This window comes from Oncorhynchus mykiss, chromosome 4 (genome assembly GCF_013265735.2).
Source record: "Oncorhynchus mykiss isolate Arlee chromosome 4, USDA_OmykA_1.1, whole genome shotgun sequence".
Lineage (NCBI taxonomy): Eukaryota > Metazoa > Chordata > Actinopteri > Salmoniformes > Salmonidae > Oncorhynchus > Oncorhynchus mykiss.
This window is the reverse complement of record NC_048568.1, coordinates 8,289,092-8,308,639: the sequence shown is the minus strand read 5'-3', so window position 1 is coordinate 8,308,639 and position 19,548 is coordinate 8,289,092. Positions and strand designations below refer to the sequence as shown.

The following is a 19,548-nucleotide window of genomic DNA, read 5'->3' as shown; positions in this document are numbered from 1 at the left end:
TATTACGTCAGAATGCCCAATTCATAGATACGGAGTCAGAATAATGTCATTTAATAGGCTCTCCATGACCCACTGTTAAAATGTTTCCAATCAGTCTAATTTGCATACACATTTTGATTGGATGATAGCTGTGAGGGTTATCGAATCAGGATAAAATCCTATGATTTCATAAAATATCAACATTCTATCATTAAAGATTTCCTGTCATTTGCAAATGCACCCCACCGGCAAATGACAGGAGAGGCAGGGAGTGGAATGTAATAGCTGAACAGAGACGGCAACCAGGCGAATGGTTAATCACCTCTGTCTCTAAAGCGTTTGATGCTGTTTGTCAGGCAGAGCTTGCGCAGATCCACGTTTTCTCAGCGTCGTCGTCATAAATGATATTCTCCTCTGGTGGCCGCTCCATAAGTAGCTAGCGATAATCGAACGGGTCGGTGAAACTAGCGGAGCAGAATGTTAAATATCACCCGATGTGCAAACTGAAACGCTGCAGCATTTGCACTAAAACAACGGCGTGTTATATGGCTCTTCCAGCAAGGGATTGTTGCAATTGGATTAAAGTAGACGCAAGAGATGTAGATAGAAATGTCTAGCTAGCCAAAGTACTAGCTAACCGATGTTGCATCGATGGAATTATTCGAGTGCCATTGATTGAGATGCACCCAGCGACGCTAAATGAGTGGCTAACTAGCTACATGGATAGTATTAGCGGCTAGCTAGCCGTGACGGGAGTGTGGACGTTTAGTAACGTTGTGTGAATGGGAAATATACCATTTTGATACATACCTCAATGTTTAAGGATCTAACATGTTAACTAAATACATGTGACTTGGTATTCATCCATGCTAAGCCAGCCTTCTGTTTTATCGTCCGGAAGCGACATTTGGACGGGGGGACAGTAGCTAACGTTACTAAGATTGGGTGAGTTACAGTAAGATCAAGTGATAAGAACATTGATGTTAACTAGCCATTTGCTGGAACGTCTGATAGTGATTTAGATTTTATCGCCCTTGTGTTTAACTAGTAGCTAAATTGGCTAGATAACCAGGATTAGCTAACCACACAAGGCTAGTTATCCAGCTAATAAGACATTGGTGCAGAATAGAAAAAATCGGACTTTGTACAAACACCTTACAAAATCTATGGAAATGGCAGCTAGCATGTCCCCACAAACTTGACTGTCGATATTGAAGATGGAAATTATGTTGGTGGTGGCTTATTAGTTAGCCAGCCAGCTAAGAACAGCGTCTGTCCAGCACTTCAAAATCCGTTATACCGCTAAAGTAAGCTACCGGGCTAACGTTAGCCAGCTTAGCAACTAATGTTAACAGCCGGTAGCTAGACGTTGTACGTCTGTTTCAGTCAGAGCATCATTTGATTGGCTTAACATTAACTAGTAGTTGACAATGCCCTGGTCGAAGATAACAACACAGCTAATAGCTTTATATTTCTAAGAATTCGCTGAATGTCTAGCCAGCTAAGTCAGTTGGTATGGGATCTACTACTGGACAAAGTCAACTGTTGTGGGTCTGTTCATTCCATGACCTCCACGTTGTACTGGACTTGCAAGATGTGGAGACATGATTTAAACCCGGAGTCCTGCTCAATGATATTAGCTAGCTGGCAGCATCTATTGTAACTATAAAGCACATTGAAACTATAACATGGATAACCGAGCCCAACGTTAGTCTCTAGAAAGGTTGCCTCCATTTTCAGGTAGTTAGTTAGCTAACGTTTATTGTTAGGTTGTCATGCATCCTATTTAGAACGGCCGAACAATATTTGTAGCTAGCCAACTAACGTTAGCTAGTTACATATCGGCATGCTTTTCTTAGCTAACATTAGCCATGTTTTCTGGTTAGTCATATTTTTCAAGTTTGTACCACTCATAAATAATTGCTAGCTAACTGGTTTTCTCCCTGTTTTCACAGGCAGTGTGCATCAGTATGGCACAACTTCTAGAAGGTGCCCGCAACCTGGGCTGGGTACTCCTGAACTCCTTCCTTCGTTTCATCTTTGTCTTCATTAATAACTGTGTAGCAATCCCTTCCTATTGCCTCTACTGCATTCTTCTTCAACCCCTCAGAGTAATGGACAGCCGTACTTTCTGGCTCATTGAAGGAATAATGTTCAAATGGATGTTGGCAATGGTGTCACAGTGGGGCTGGGTTGCAGGCTATACAGGTAAGATGCTACACAACAAGCCTGGAATGCAAAGTCGTGGTTGAAACTGGGAATGGTTATGAATGCAGGGGTTACTGTGGACACAAACCGTCATTATCATTGGTTCAGACTGGTGTGGTGGAATCAAAGTATTGATTTCAACAACCCTTTCAATATCACCTGATCCCCTTTCAGAATAACTTGTACCTCAACTGCAAGACCAATAGCTACTGTCTGTAGGAACTAGGAAGTTCATGCTGAACAGGTCATCCCCCTTGTATACGTTATGTATACATGTACCTGTAAATGTAAGTTTTATGTTATAGACTCCTTTTGGTTTAAGACCATACACAATTGCTTCAAGTGTCATCACATTCTCATATAGTAGGCAAGTCTGTATAGTACAGTGAGTGTAATCACTTGATACATACAGTCCTGTTTTGCCAGCAACACTATTTCTAAGTTCATTCACACCAAAAAAGTGCCAGGGGTTCCCACTTTCAACGGGCTGATTGGGAGCCACATTGCCCTCTGAGCAGTGTTCCAAGAGGAAAATGCTTATATATTACAAAGTACTGAACATGAGGATCAACAAGGCCTGCTGATAAATAATGCATCGAACACCGACTTGTTTTTGCAACGTGCAGTGCATTCAGAAAGTATTCAGACCCCCGTTTCCACATTTTGTTACGTTACAGCCTTATTCTAAAATGGATTGAATTGTCCCCCCTCATCAAATTACACAATACCCATTACTGACAGCAGAAACCGGATTTGAGAAATTCTAGCAAATGTATTAAAAATACATGTAAATATCACATTTAATTAAGTATTCAGGCCCTTTACTCAGTACTTTGTTGAAGCATCTTTGGCAGCGATTACAGCCTGGGTTTGATGCTACAAGCTTGACGCACATGTGTTTGAGAGTTTCTCCCATTCTTCTCTGCAGATCCTCTCAAGCTCTGTCAGGTTGGATGGGGAGCATCGCTGCTCAGCTATATTTCGGTCTCTCCAGAGATGTTCGATCAGGTTCAAGTCCGGTGATATTGCAGAGAGCCACATCATTTTACAGAAATACTCGTTATAAATGTCGATGAAAATACAATTGTTAGACATAGAAATATAGATCCATTTCTCCTTAATGCAATTGCTGTCAGATTTCAAAAAAGCTTTACGGAAAAAGCAAACCATGCAATAACCTGAGTACAGCCAAAAAGATATCTGCAATATTGGGTAGTCAACATTAGTCATTAATAGCATTATAAATATTCACTTACCTTTGATCTTCATCAGAATGCACTCCCAGGAATCCCAGTTCCACATTAAGTGTTTGATAATGTCCATCATTTATGTCCAAAGAGCTACTTTTGATAGCACGTTTGGTAAACAAATCCAAAGTCATGAAGTGCATTCCCTAGTTGCAGACGAAATGTCTATAGAAACATGTCAAATGGAATCAATCTTTAGGATGTTTTTAACAAAACTTCAATAATATTCCAACCTATGTCTGTAGAAAAGCAATGGAACGAGCTAACTCTCTCGTGACCGCGCCTCAGAGCCTGTGGCAATCTGCCAGACACCTGGCTCAAACAGCCCTTATGAGCCGCTACTTCACAGTTGAATCCTCAAACAAGTTTCTAAAGACGGTTGACATCTAGTGGAAGCCTTAGGAAGTGCAACAAAACCAATATCCCACTGTGTATTCAATAGGGGCTGGGTTGAAAATTGACCAACCTCAGATTTCCCACTTCCTGTTTGGATTTCTTCTCAGGTTTTTGCCAGCCATATGAGTTCTGTCATACTGACATATATCCTTCAAACAGTTTTAGAAACTTCAGTGTTTTCTATCCAATACTAATAATATGCATATATTTGCAACTGGGACTGAGGAGCAGGCCATTTACTCTGGGCACCTTTCATCCAAGCTACTCAATACTGCCCCTGCAGCCATAAGTTAACCTGTGACAGGACTGCCAACGCACCCGTTCTCTGCATATGAGTAACCCCTTTACGCATTAGATCAGTAGTTACTTACATGGCTATTACTTTTCGGGAACAGTCGGGTAAATAACAGCTGAAGCTGCTGTGATTCTGAGTATCTTGCGTGACTCATTGCTACATAGCTTTTCATAACTCCCTGTCAACATAATATTGTCTACTCTTGGTTAAATGAGAATTTAGGGAAAGTACCGTGTTTGGAAGAACAGTGTGGGCAGTAGCAATTTTGTATTTTAGAAATGTCAAGTGGTGCATTGTGGCGGTAAGATATGGACCTGTATATTTTTACCACGAGAGAATTTGAATAGCCTATTCCCACCAGAGGCTGATGGGACGAGCGATAGGAGTACGGGCTCATTGTAATGGCTGGAATGGAATAAATTTAACCGTATCAATCATGTGGAAACCACATGTTTGACACATTTCCATGTATTGCACTCCAGCCTTTACACAGAGCCCGTCCTCCTTATAGCTCCTCCCACCAGACTCCTCTGATTCACACCAGTAATATTACCACATGTATATCAGCCACCAGCTGCTTCTCCTCATCTCTCTTATGGACTGTATTCTTAGATTCTTGAGAACGCTGCAATGCCTACACTTAAAACCACAATGCTGATTTTGTATTACAGCCCAACAGCAGCTCCACCACTAAATTAGGTGTAGGCCTAATTCTGAGGACTGGGGAAATGCAAACACTCCAATAGAGCTGTGGATACAAGGACTCATGGTCCATGAGAATGACATGAATGTTATACTGATTTTGGACCTATATTGTTTACAAAGACTAATGCGTATATATGAATATTGATAGATTAAGGCAGTTGTACGAAGCTTGAAGCAGTTCAAAAATAATTTGTTTAATTGAAAACTATATATACTGCTAAAAAAAATAAAGGGAACACTAAAATAACACATCCTAGATCTGAATGAAATATTCTTATTAAATACTTTTTTATTTACATAGTTGAATATGCTAACAAAGAATCACACAAATTATCAATGGAAATCAAATGTATCAACCCATGGAGGTCTGGATTTGGAGTCACACTCAAAATTAAAGTGGAAAACCACACTACAGGCTTATCCAACTTTGAAGTAATGTCCTTAAAACAAGTCAAAATTAGGCTCAGTAGTGTGTGTGGCCTCCACGTGCCTGTATGACCTCCCTACAACGCCTGGGCATGCTCATGATGAGGTGGCGGATGGTCTCCTGAGGGATCTCCTCCCAGACCTGGACTAAAGCATCCGCCAACTCCTGGACAGTCTGTGGTGCAACGTGGCGTTGTCTTGCATTAGGAGGAACCCAGGGCCAAACGCACCAGCATATGGTCTCACAAGGGGTCTGAGGATCTCATCTCGGTACCTAATGGCAGTCAGGCTACCTCTGGCAAGCACATGGAGGGCTGTGTGGCCCCCCAAAGAAATTCCGCCCCACACCATGACTGACCCATCGCCAAACCGGTCATGCTGGAGGATGTTGCAGGCAGCAGAACGTTCTCCACGGCGTCTCCAGACTCTGTCACGTGCTCAGTGTGAACCTGCTTTCATCTGTGAAAGCACAGGGCGCCAGTGGCAAATTCGCCAATCTTGGTCTTCTCTGGCAAATGTCAAACGTCCTACACGGTGTTGGGCTGTAAGCACAACCCCACCTGTGGATGTCGGGCCCTCATACCACCCTCATGGAGTCTGTTTCTGATCGTTTGAGCAGACACATGCACATTTGTGGCCTGCTGGAGGTCATTTTGCAGGGCTCTGGCAGTGCTCCTCCTTGCACAAAGGCGGAGGTAGCGGCCCTGCTGCTGGGTTGTTGCCCTCCTATGGCCTCCTCCACGTCTCCTGATGTACTGGCCTGTCTCCTGGTAGCGCCTCCATGCTCTGGACACTACGCTGACAGACACAGCAAACCTTCTTGCCACAGCTCACATTGATGTGCCATCCTGGATGAGCTGCACTACCTGAGCCACTTGTGTGGGTTGTAGACTCCGTCTCATGCTACCACTAGAGTGAAAGCACCGCCAGCATTCAAAAGTGACCAAAACATCAGCCAGGAAGCATAGGAACTGAGAAGTGGTCTGTGGTCACCACCTGCAGAACCACTCCTTTATTGGGGGTGTCTTGCTAATTGCCTATAATTTCCACCTGTTGTCTATTCCATTTGCACAACAGCATGTGAAATTCATTGTCAATGTGTTGCTTCCTAAGTGGACAGTTTGATTTCACAGAAGTGTGATTGACTTGGAGTTACATTGTGTTGTTTAAGTGTTCCCTTTATTTTTTTGAGCAGTGTGTATGTGTGTGTATATATATATATATATATATATATATATATATATATATATATATATATATATTTATTTATTTATTTATTTATTTATTACACACACACTTGAAGTCAAAAGTTTTACATATACCTAAGCCAAATACATTTAAACTCAGTTTTTCACAATTCCCTGTCTTAGGTCAGTTAGGATCACCTCTTTTATTTTAAGAATGAGAAATGTTAGAATAGTAGAGTTATTTCAGCTTTTATTTCTTTCATCACATTCCTAGTGGGTCAGAAGTTTACATACACTCAATTAGAATTTGATAGCATTGCCTTTAAATTGTTTCACTTGGGTCAAACGTTTCGGGTGGCCTTCCACAAGCTTCCGACAATAAGTTGGGTGAATTTTGGCCTGTCCTTTTGACAGAGCTTGTGTAACTGAGTCAGGTTTGTAGGCCTCCTTGCTCGCACACGCTTTTTCAGTTCTGCCCCAAATTTTTCTATAGGGTTGAAGTCAGGGCTTTGAGATGGCCACTCCAATACCTTGACTTTGTTGTCCTTAAGCCATTTTGCCACAACTTTGGAAGTATGCTTGGGGTCATTGTCCATTTGGAAGACCCATTTGCGACCAAGCTTTAACTTCCTGACTGATGTCTTGAGATGTTGCTTCAATATATATACACAATTTTCTTTCTTCATGATGCCATCTATTTTGTGAAGTGCAGCAAAGCACCCCCACAACATGATGCTGCCACCCCCGTGCTTCACGGCTGGGATGGTGTTCTTCAGCTTGCAAGCCTCCCCCTTTTTCCTCCAAACATAACGATGGTCATTATGGCCAAACAGTTCTATTTTTGTTTTATCAGACCAGAAGACATTTCTTCAAAAAGTACGATCTTTGTCCCCATGTGCAGTTGCAAACCATAATCTGGCTTTTTGTATGGCGGTTTTGAAACAGTGGCTTCTTCCTTGCTGAGCGGCCTTTCAGGTTATGTCGATATAGGACTTGTTTTAGATACTTTTGTACCTGTTTCGTACATCTTCACAAGGTAATTTGCTGCTGTTCTGGGATTGATTTGTACTTTTCGCACATTCATCTCAAAGTACATTCATATCTAGGAGACAGAACACGTCTCCTTCCTGAGCGGTATGAAGGCTGCGTGGTCCCATGGTGTTTCTACTATATTTTTTGTACAGATGAACGTGGTACCTTCAGGCATTTGGAAATTGCTCCCAGGGATGAACCAGACTTGTGAAGGTATTTAATTTTTTTTTTCTGACGTCTTGGCTGATTTCTTTTGATTTTCCCATGATGTCAAGCAAGAGGCACTAAGTTTGAAGGTAGGCCTTGAAATACATCCACAGGTACTCCTCCAATTGACTCAAATGATGTCAATTAGTTTATCAGAAGCTTCTAAAGCCATGACATCATTTTCTGGAGTTTTCCAAGCTGTTGAAAGACAGTCAACTTAGTGCATGTAAACTTCTGACCCACTGGAATTGTGATACATTGAAATAATCTGTCTGTAAATAACTGTTGGCAAAATTGCTTTTGTCATGCACAAAGTGGATGTCCTAACCGACTTGCCAAAACTATACTTTGTTAACAAGAAATTTGTGGAGTGGTTGAAAAACGAGTTTTAATGACTCCAACCTAAGTGAATGTAAACTTCCGACTTCAACTCTGTATTCAGACCTTTTGCTATAAGCTTTGCATTTGAGCTCATTGATTATCCTTGATGTTTCTACAATTTGATTGGAGTCCACCTGTGGTAAATTCAATTGATTGGACATGACTTGGAAAGGCACACACCTGTCTATATAAGGTGCCACAGTGGACGGTGCATTTCAGAGCAAAAACCAAGCTATAAGGTCAAAGGAATTGTCCATAGAGCTCTGAGACAGGATTGTGTTAGCACAGATCTGGGGAAGGGTACCAACAAATGTCTGCAGCATTGAAGATCCCAAGAACACAGTGGCCTCCATCATTCTTAAATGGAACAAGTTTGAAACCACCAAGACTCTTCCTAGAGCTGGCCGGGCGGACAAACTGAGCATCGGGGGAGAAGGGCCTTGGTCAGGGAGGTGACCAGGAACCCGACAGTCACTCTGACAGAGCTCCAGAGTTCCTCTGTGGAGATGGGAGAACCTTCCAGAAGGACAACCATCTCTGCAGCATTCCACCAATCAGGCCGTTATGTTAGTGGCCATATGGAAGCCACTCCTCAGTAAAAGGCACATGCTAGCCCACTTTGAGTTTGCCAAAAGGCACCTAAAGGACTCAGACCATGAGACATTCTCTCGTCTGATGAAACCAGGATTGAACTATTTGGCCTGAATGTTAAGCGTCACGTCTGGAGAGAACCTGGCACCATCCCTATGATGAAGCATGGTGGTGACAGCATCGTACTGTGGGTATGTTTTTATTCGGCAGGCACTGGGAGACTAGTCAGGATTAATGGATCGATAGACAGAGCCAAGTACAGAGATTCTTGATGAAAACCTGTTTCAGAGCACTCTGGACCTCACCCTAGTGTGAAGGTTCACTTTCAAACGAGACAACGACCCTAAGTATACAGCCAATACAACGCAGCAGTGGCAACAAGTCTCAATGTCCTTGAGTGGCCCAGCCAGACCTGGGACTTGAACCTGATTGGACATCTCTGGAGAGACCTAAAAATAGCTGAACAGTAACACTCCCAATCCAACCTGACCGAGCATGAGAGGATCAGCAGAGAAGAAAGGAAGAATCTCCCCAAATACAGATGTGCCAAGCTTGTAGCGTCACACAATTCTATAGTCGCTGCCAAAGGTGCTTCAACAAAGTACTGAGTAAAGGGTTTGAAAACTCCAAACATTTGCATAAGTATATTTTAAATGAGTGAATATCTGAACTTGTTTTTAATCCATTTTAGAATAAGACTAACAAAATGTGATGTCAAGGTGTCTCAATACTTTCCGAAGTCACTGTATATCACATCTTTGAAACCATTTGAACAGCAGGAAGTCTTTCAGATTGTGTCTTATTAGGCCCAACAGGCAAAGATCAACTAGGCCACATTCGTATGAATTAATTTAACAAAGAAACAGATGTACTTTAACTCAAATGTTGGGCTAAATTGAGGTTACATCCATCTGCTGTTACTGGAGCTGACTTTCCATTTTCTCCTGATAAAACTGGAGGGTTATTTTCAAGCAGAATTGTCCATAGCAGGGTTGCAGTTTGGGAGTCCAGACTTCCTGACTCGTGCACCTGGGTGTGTGTATCCTCATGGGTGATTCAGTGGTCCTAGGAAACCAAATTGAAACTATCCAAAACCACCCTTTTATGCTTGCTCTCCTCCCACAGTCCCCTCAATCAGCTAAACCTGTTACAAACAATAACTCCCTCAACGGAAGAAATGATGGTGTGGGTGAGTTTACTTGCTCGGGACTGACATGAGGCAAAGATCCTGTATCTAAGTCTATGGTGTAACCAGTTAGGCTGTTGTGTCCACTCTGTGCAGTAAACTCACCCACACCCTCTTGCCTCATCTCTCCCATTGAGGGAGTTCTTGTTCACCATGCATGTGTAAAGTAGGTTCCTTGATGCGAGTTGATACCTGCCTGTATGCAGGGCATGATGGTTGCTGAAAACCTGTATTATACACACAGGAACATCTTAATTGTGTACTCCTCTCCTCAAAACCCATGAGAGAAAGGTCAGAGGGGTGGTACCTCTGGCTTTCTCATCCAATAGTGTTTTGAGACAAGGAGTATGCAATTGAGATCTACTCACACTCCAATCAATCACACTTATTTATAAAGCCTTTTTTTTTTACATCCGCAGATGTCACAAAGTGCTATATTGAAACCCAGCCTAAAACCCCAAACATAGTATCCAAGTCTGGATACCAATGGGATGATTACACATGTATTCCCCTCACTCATACACTGGGTGTGATTATCTGTATCCTGCCCATGTCAACATTGAATACTAAGTTCAAAAGTACACTGAACAAAAATATAACTGCAACATGCAACAATATTTTGCTAAGATTTTACTCTGTTATAGTTCATATAAGAATGTAAACTGAAAACTTCATTAGGCACTAAGCTATGGATTTTCCCATGTACAGGTCCTTGCGACCTCGGGCCGAGCGTTATGGCGGCAGATGAATGGCACAACAATGGGCCAGGATCTCGTCACAGTATCTCTGCGTTCAAATTGCCATCAATAAAATGCAATCATGTTCATTGTCCTTAGCTTATGCTTGTCCATGCAATTACCCCACAGCCACCATGGGGCACTCTGTTCATAACTTTGACATTGGCAAACTGCTGGCCCACACGGTCTGCCATTGCCCGGTATGGTTGAAAGCGGGATTAATCTGTGGAGAACACACTTCTGAGCATACAGATGAGGTTTCTGAAAGTTTGTGTGTAAATTCTTCACTTGTGCAAACCCACAGTTTATCAGCTGTCAGGTGACTGGTCTCAAACGATCCCGCAGGTAAGGAAGCTGGATGTGGAGGTCCTGGGCTGGTGTGGTTACACGTGGCCTGCAGTTGTGAGGCCGGTTGAATGTACTACCAAATTCCCTAAAATCACGTTGGAGTTGACTTTTGGGAGAGAAATTAACATTACTCACTCAGGCAAACGCTCTGGTGGACATTCCTGCAGTCGGCATGCCAATTTCACGCTCCCTCAACTTGAGACATCTGTGGCGTTTTGTGACAAAACTGCTAATTTTAGTGGCTGTCACCAGCACATGTTTAGTTTATATTTTTTGTTCAGTGTAGTATAGCCATTTTCCAGGTTCTGGGTACAAAAAGTATGTCATATAGAAAAGATAATGCTCTGTTGATTGAGTATTCAACCACATTCCCACTCCTCTCTCCATATCACCCCATGGGCAGACCTGTATGACAGACTAGGGTGCATCAACAGAGCTACACCAATTCTGAGTGTTACAGAACATCTGTATAGCATGGCAGAATGTGAGTGCAATGCATGCGTACCAGATCTGTCTCTACCTCCACACTGAGGTCAAAGTTCACTGGGGCTTCCTGCTCACCAGTCTGCTCTCTGAGTAGAAGCAGTGCCGATCCCTGTATTCCCAGATCATGGAGGAATGTGAGAGAGAGCGAAGAGAAATTAGCAGATCTGTAAAAAAATATATGTATATAATACAGAAAGACTTAAGTATTTGGAGTCTCACAACTGGTCTGCAGTGTTACTATTTCACAACTTGGTAGGAACATGATCAATAATGTGTAGCAAATACTGTATAAACACATGATCAGCCTTTACGGAGGTACATTTCTTTCTCACTAATATAAGGTCACCGTGGATGTTATATTTTGTAACGTTAATGTCAACATATGGTGCTATTTGGCCTGTCCTATGACTTCTGCACCCTTTCACTCCACTAAGCAGCAACGTTGCATCCAGGTTGTCTGCCCAGAATGTTACATCGCCAGGCCGAGACAGGTGCCCTAGTAGGCTGGGAAGGCGGGATTAGAGTGAGTGGTAACATCTTGGTTGTGGCCGTTTGATCAAACTTCCACCTCACAGAACAGTGGCATACGTGATGTGTTGTTATTGCTTTGTTTTATTAGGTTGGAGTAGAATACCGAAAGATCATATCCTGACTGTCATGTTTAGACATGTTGACCATCTTTTCCTTGGTCACATTGGGTGTTGTAGAGGTCTGCGCAGGACTGATTTCTTCATCCCGCCTGTACCTGCTGGCTTTCTGTCTGACTCCCACTCCCAACTGCAAGAACTGGTCCCAAACCGAACTGCAGGCCTGCAATGTTATTTTAGGCATATGTGACTCAGCTCACTTGCCAGCCATGGTCCCATCAATTTTGCGCCTTATAGGCAGTAGGTTTGTTCAGTCGTGGCGTGTGGGTAAAATCACGGAGGAAGCAAAGCCAAGCTAGTTTAAGACATATTACAACCTATATTGTAGTAATTGTGTTTTCTCTATAACCCATTCATTCACACACCACCATGATATACAATAAAGTCGTGACGACAAAGAGACAAGTCACACAGTGGTGGAATAAACCACATATTTATTTCATCACAAAACCAAACAGCAACATCTGTCTGAAGTCCACAAAGCAAATATTGCATGAAACAAACTTATCTGCAACATGGTCAAGCAAGTTAATATTTTCAACAGTTTACTAAACAACTACTGATTTAGAACGAGTTACTGCAAGTCAGCACAAAAACAACAGCACTGCCTCTGCTATTTCAGGAACATTTCAACTTAAACATTTATACAACGTCAAATCAACGGCTATATATGCTTAGTTTGATATACGGAAAACGGATACCAAACACAATTTATTCCAGTCAATGTTAAGTATCATTTGTCTGTCCATGGTACTGATTTCTGTGTGTGTGTGCGCAATTAAAACGAAAATGTTGACTTTACCCTACTTGTAGACTAGTTGAATGCCAATGTCATCCTCTTTCATGTTGGCAAGACGGTCTATGGCTCTGTCATAGTTTAGTTTTTGTTGTCATAGGCTAGTAAGCATTTTAGCTAGTGTAACAGTATAACTTTAGACCGTCCCTCGCCCATACCCGGGCGCGAACCAGGGACCCTCTGCACACGTTAACAACAGTCACCCACGAAGCATCGTTACCCATCGCTCCACAAAAGCCGCGGTCTTTGCAGAGCAAGGGGAACCACTACTTCAAGGTCTCAGAGCAAGTGATGTCACCGATTGAAACGCTATTTAGCGCGCAACACATCTAACTAGCTAGCTATTTCACATCCGTTAAACTAGGTAGCTTAACTTCCTTACATGGGAAACAATGAACCAGCTAAATTGGCTAGCTAGCTAACGTGAGCCTACTAGACTACATATTTAACTTCCAGCCTCAGGCCAGTGGCACATCATATACATTTATGGTTAGATCAAAATTGTCATTGGCCTGTACAGATAATTAAGTCAAAACCACAAGTCCAAATCACCATGGCCATCCAAGGTTTAGGAAGTTATGATTTAGCAAGCTAGCTACTGCAGGATATCAACACAAGCAGACCAGAAACAGTTTTGCATAGGAAGTGATTTGATTCGTGTGAAGCCAAATCCAAACGGGTCGTCCTTGGCGTTTTACTGCACGAGGACAACCCACAGTTGAACTCAGCTCAACGCTGATTGGCTAATTATTATATAAAACATTTTATCAAGAGAGGCCTAATGCTTGCTGTTATCAACGGCGGCAAAATGTTATACTCTTTCGGTCCAGACAGCATGAGATACATGGCTACAAATACTGAGACCGAGTGGAGCTGTTTCCCTCGCTTGTATGATTCTTCCCGTGAGATTCAGCCGCTTGTGAATTGACGGAAATTTATAATTTTAATGTTTTTAGTCGTCAAATATTTGGGGAATCCTGGTTTCCCTTGGAATCTGTGAATACACGCCACTGGTTGAATTACCATAGATTCTCACGTGGCCCTTTCTATATTACTGGGCTATACCAGCCAATTTAGGCCATTATTATAAATAAGAACTTGTTCTTAACTGACCAGCCTAGTTAAATAAAAAATATGCTAGATGTAGTTTGAAGAGATCAGAGTTTCTCTTGAGCTATTTTATAGTCTACCATTTTAGGAGTGGGAAGATTTTCAGAGGGCGACATATGGGTGATCAATATTTGTTTCTAGGCAATGTCGTAATTTATAGGCTAATCATATATTTAGGAAGTATATTTCCTTGGAAAGATAACTGCCCCGTTCTTCTCCGCCCATGCATAAGCTATAGCCTACTCTATTAAATTGAGACCACACCCACACCTGATCTTGCAGGTATAGCTATTGAACGTGAAGCAGCAAGAATGATTACAACGACACTTGCTTCGTTTTGGATATAGCCTACCTTTTTAGGAGGAAGATTTGCAGGCAGAGGCAAATAAATGGGTAAAAAATACTTATTGAAAATGAAAAGGCGCACCACTCGCTCACCATAGTAGCCTAACATGCTGACTACACCGGGCATGCGCGTGCCAATTGATTTTGTCCATCCACACCAGACGCGACCTGGACACGCAGGTTGAAATATCAGAACGAACTCTGAACCAACTATTAATTTGGAGACCGGTCGAAACATTCATGTATATTTAGCTAGGTTGCTGTTGCTAGCTAAGTTGTCATGGGATATAAATGTTGGATTGTTTTTATTTTTTTGTAATTTACCCCCCCCTCCCCCTTCTCCCCAATATCCATCTTGTCTCATCGCTGCAACTCCCTAATGGACTTGGGAGAGACGAAGGTGGAGTCATGCGTCCACCGAAACATGACCAGCCTAACCGCGCTCCTTAACAGCTACCAGCTTAACCCGGAAGCTAGCCGCACCAATGTGTCGGAGGGAATACCATTCAACTGGCGACCGGGGTCAACCTGCAGGCCCCCGGCACACCACAAGGAAGCGGTATGGCTCGGGCGTGATGACCCAAGTAAAGACCCCCGGCCAAACCCTCCCCTAACCGGACGACGCTGGTCCAATTGTGCGCCATCCTATGTGACTCCCGGCCGCTACAGTGGCAAAACCCGGGAATGAACCCAGGTCTGTAGTAACGCCTCTAGCACTGCAAAACAGTGCCTTAGACTGCTACGGCTCTCAGGAGGCCCATTGGGTTGTTATTTTACCTGAAATGCACAAGGTTATTTTGTTCCTGTATTTTTGTAGAATTTTGACCTATTTTGAGTCACACACACAATTTTGTGTTCTCTACTCTGACAATGAATCCACAGATAAAAGGGTAAACCTAGTTAGTTTCTAGTTCTTCTGGAAAAACTTGTTTCTGTTTTTGATGCTTGATGCACTGCAAGTCCCGCTTCTCCCTTCTCTTCATTGCTTTTTAGGAGCATATACCCATGTGGGTGATTAAAAGCTGAACTGAGGTCCACACTCCAGTCGGTGGTGATAATGCAACTTGAAGTTGGTTGCCAACTGCAATATAAAGTCCACATAAGACTGGGAAAACTTTCCACCTGCTTCCAGCACATAAAAATCGTCTGTCCTCGGTTTCAACACTCACTGCCGAGTTCCAAACTGTCTCTGGAAGCAACGTCAGCACAAGAACTGTTCGTCCGGAGCTTCATGAAATGGGTTTCCATGGCTGAGCAGGCGCACAGAAGCCTAAAATCGCCATGTGCAATTCCAAGCGTCGGCTGGAGTGGTGTAACGCTCACTGCCATTGGACTCTGGAGAGATGAATCACGCGTCACCATCTGTCAGTCTGACGGACAAAACTGGGTCTGGCAGATGCCAGGAGAACGCTACCTGCCCAAATGCATAGTGCCAACTGTAAAGTTTGGTGGATGAGGAATAATGGTCTGGGGCTGTTTTTCATGATTCGGGCTAGGCCCCTTAGTTCCAGTGAAGGGAAATCTTAACGCTACAGCATAGTGACATTCTAGATGATTCTGTGCTTCCAACTTTGTGGCAACAGTTTGGGGAAAGCCCTTTCCTGTTTCAGCATGACAATGCCCCCGTGCACAAAGCGAGGTCCATACAGAAATGGTTTGTTGAGATCGGTGTGGAAGAACTTGACTGGCCTGCACAGAGCCATGACCTCAACCCCATCGAACACCTTTGAATGAATTGGAACGCCGACTGCGAGCCAGGCCTAATCGCCCAACATCAGTGCCAGACCTCACTAATGCTCATGTGACTGAATGCTGCGGGGACTTGATCCCAGTGTTCCAACATCTAGTGGAAATCCTTCCCAGAAGAGTGGTTATAGCAGCAACGGGATGGACCAACTCCATATGAATGCCCATGATTGGGGAATGAGCTGTTCAACGAGCAGGTGTCCATACTTTTGGTCATATAGTGTATATATGCTTCAGTTTGCTGCGTGACTGGTTTCACATTTGTCTCCAGTGATTGAAGTATAAATATCTATATAAACTCCCTTTTTTTTCAGGACCCTGTCTTTCAAAGATAATTTGTAATAATCCAAAAAACTTCACAAATCTTCATTGTAAAGGGTTTAAACTCTGTTTCCCATGCTTGTTCAATGAATCCTAAACAATTAATGAACATGCACCTGTGGAACTGTCATTAAGACACGAACAGCTTAAAGACGGTAGGCAATTAATGTCACAGTTATGAAAACATAGGACACTAAAGAGGCCTTTCTACTGACTCTGAAAAACACCAATTGAAAGATGCCCAGGGTCCCTGCTCATCTGCGTGAGCGTGCCTTTGGCATGCTGCAAGGAGGCATGAGGACTGCAGATGTGGCCAGGGCAATAAATTGCAATGTCCGTACTGTGAGACGCCTAAGACAGCGCTACAGGGAGACAGGATGGACAGCGGCAGACCACGTGTAACAACACCTGCACAGGATCGGTACATCCGAACATCACACCTGCGGGACAGGTACAATATGGCAAACAACTGCCTGAGTTACACCAGGAATGCACAATCTCTCCATCAGTGCTCAGATTGTCCGCAATTGATTGAGGCTGGACTGAGGGCTTGTAGGCCTGGCTTGATCGAGGCTGGACTGAGGGCTTGTAAGGCAGGTCCTAACCAGCCATCACCGGCAACATCGCCTATGGGCACAAACCCACCATCGCTGGACCAGACAGGACTGGCAAAAAGTGCTCTTCACTGACGAGTCGCGATTTTGTCTCACCAGGGTTGATGGTCGGATTCGCGTTTATGGTCGAAAGAATGTTACACCGAGGCCTCTACTCTGGAGTGGGATCAATTTAGAGGTGGAGGGTCTGTCATGGTCTCAGGCGGTGTGTCACAGCATCATCGGACTGAGCTTGTTGTCATTGCAGGCAATCTCAACGCTGTGCAAGACAGGAATGTCAGTGTTCTGTCATTGGCAGCAAAGAGCCCGGATTTTAATCCCATTGAGCATGTCTGGTACCTGTTGGATCGGAGGGTGAGGGCTAGGGCCATTCCCCCCAGGAATGTCCAGGAAATTGCAGGTGCCTTGGTGGAAGAGTGGGGTAACATCTCACAGCAAGAACTGGCACATCTGTTGCAGTCCATGAGGAGGAGATGCACTGCAATACTCAATGCAGCTGGTGGCCACACCAGATACTGACTGTTAGTTTTGATTTTGACCCCTCCCCCCTCCTCTAATCTTTTGTTCATACAAATATTTACACTAGTTAATTTTGCTGGAAATAAACGCAGTTGGCAGTGGGAGGATTTTTTTTTTTTTTTTTTGTCTTTTGCTGAGTTTATTTACAATTCCCTTATCCAAACAGATTACTCATTTTACCGAGCTCTTATCAAGTTGTAAATTACAGTGCATGGAGAATGGTGTTATTTCTATTGGTGGGGAAAAGTGGAGGCTTTTTCCACTTGGAACCGGTAGGTTTGTTAGACCTTAATGTTTTCCTTGCCCGCAAAGGTGGTGGAATTATTAAGGACTTTGACTTATCTGTAGACAAACCTGTGCCACACCTTAATTTATTTGTTCTCCACCCCAAATGAGTAGCAGGTCAATAGCCTGCTGTTCTCATGCTTAAATTCAAGGTCTGAATACGTATAGAGAGAAGTCCATTAAAAGGGAATAATAATACTTTTATGCACACTTATCTCGGGTTGGAATCGGGGCCTAGTAGCCTAAATTGAATTGAATGTGAAACCCATTTAGAAACTTGGGTTTTACATGAACTCTGCCTGGGTATGCCCGTGACGATGACAATTGGCAGGATTTAATCTGTAGCAGGACGTGGTGATCCCGACCGGATTTTTGTCTCTAGTCCTATTCATTCATCCCAATAGTTGGCTGCATTGCCCTGCCCTGATACTTTGAACATTCACTCACACTACTTTGTACAAATTTGGTCTGTGATAGCCCCATGTTAATTAATTAAAATTTGCTGATTTAAAAAAAATTATTGCTTTATGAAAAATGGCATCGTGCAATCATGGAAGAGAGCATTTGTATTGAAGTGAAAAGAGCCATTGATTTTTCCAGTCTTTTTTTTTGTCATGGGGCTATTTCTAACTCGTACTAACTGCAAACTTCTTAATACCCAGACACAGGAAGTTTGTCACAGGAAATGGCATCATGATGCCTCTTCTGGCTTCTCTCTTGTACTGTGGCTTTTCTGAGCGAGGACAAGCATGTGCCGTGTTAATACACTGGAGAAGATTTTCGGGTCTCTTGCCAAACTTCCGCCCTCTCTGAGATAGAGCCGAAGGGAAGGGGCGACAAGTTCAGAGGAAGACCGTTTAGCCGACTGCCGTTGTCTAATTAGAAACTCTACCTTAGGCCCCACTGTCCTGCTGCCGGTTTACTGTGCCATTTCTCACAGACAATTTCCCTGATGAATGATACATGACAGCCCTGTTGTAGATTCTCTCTCTCACTCACTCCTCCCACTCCACACAATGGAGAATGTCTGTGCTCACTGATGGAGGTATGGCTGCTTAGGCTGTGTGACATTCATCAACCCCTCTGGGGGACTTGGGCACCCAAGTGTGAAGATGTTTCATATTGTTTGCTCTTGATGCCTATTCTTATAGTGATTAGAATGACTTTCCTGAGGTGGGGGCGAATGGAGGCCATGATTGATCTGGTGAACAAGTTTTCATTTTTTCTTTAATTGATTCAGACTTTTTTTTTAGATGTTTGCATGATACTGGATAAATAAACCTGATTCTTATTGGGCTGAAGTTGATTGACATAAGATGTTGACGCTCACCTGTCCAGTTATGTACAATGGAATAGTTGTATGTACTATATATTTGAATATGAAAATACACCAACGGAAAAGGCTAACAATGACTTGACTTGTACAGTGCCTTCAAAGTATTCACACCGCTTGAAAGACCGGGGTAGGTTTTGCCGATGCCTCAAAGAATGCCACCTGTCGTAGATGGGTAAACACATTTTTAAAAAGCAGATATTGAATATCCCTTTGAGCATGGTGAAGTAAATAATTACAGTTTGGATGGTGTATCAATACACCCAGTCACTACAATGATACAGGCGTCCTTTCTAACTCAGTTGTCTGAGAGTAAGGAAACCACTCAGGGATTTCAGAGGAAAATGGTGACTTTAAAACAGTTACAGAGTTGAACGGCTGTGATAGGAGAGAACCTAAGGATCAACAACATTGTATTTAC

The 19,548-nt window shown here is 43.1% G+C and overlaps 1 protein-coding gene across 2 annotated transcripts in view; it reads left to right on the top strand.

The window, feature by feature from the left end:
• Nucleotides 1-225: 225 nt before the first annotated feature.
• Nucleotides 226-19,548, top strand: part of LOC110522024 (acyl-CoA:lysophosphatidylglycerol acyltransferase 1) — an 85,170-nt gene continuing 65,847 nt past the window's right edge. Inside the window, exons 1-2 of one of the 2 annotated variants that reach the window (XM_036975552.1) lie at nt 226-924; nt 1,935-2,187. In XM_036975552.1, coding sequence (XP_036831447.1) covers nt 1,950-2,187 — 238 coding nt within the window. In that variant the 5' untranslated portion in view covers nt 226-924; nt 1,935-1,949. Of the gene's footprint in view, nt 925-1,934; nt 2,188-19,548 lie in introns of those variants that run through there. The other variant, XM_036975553.1, reaches the window with a different exon arrangement.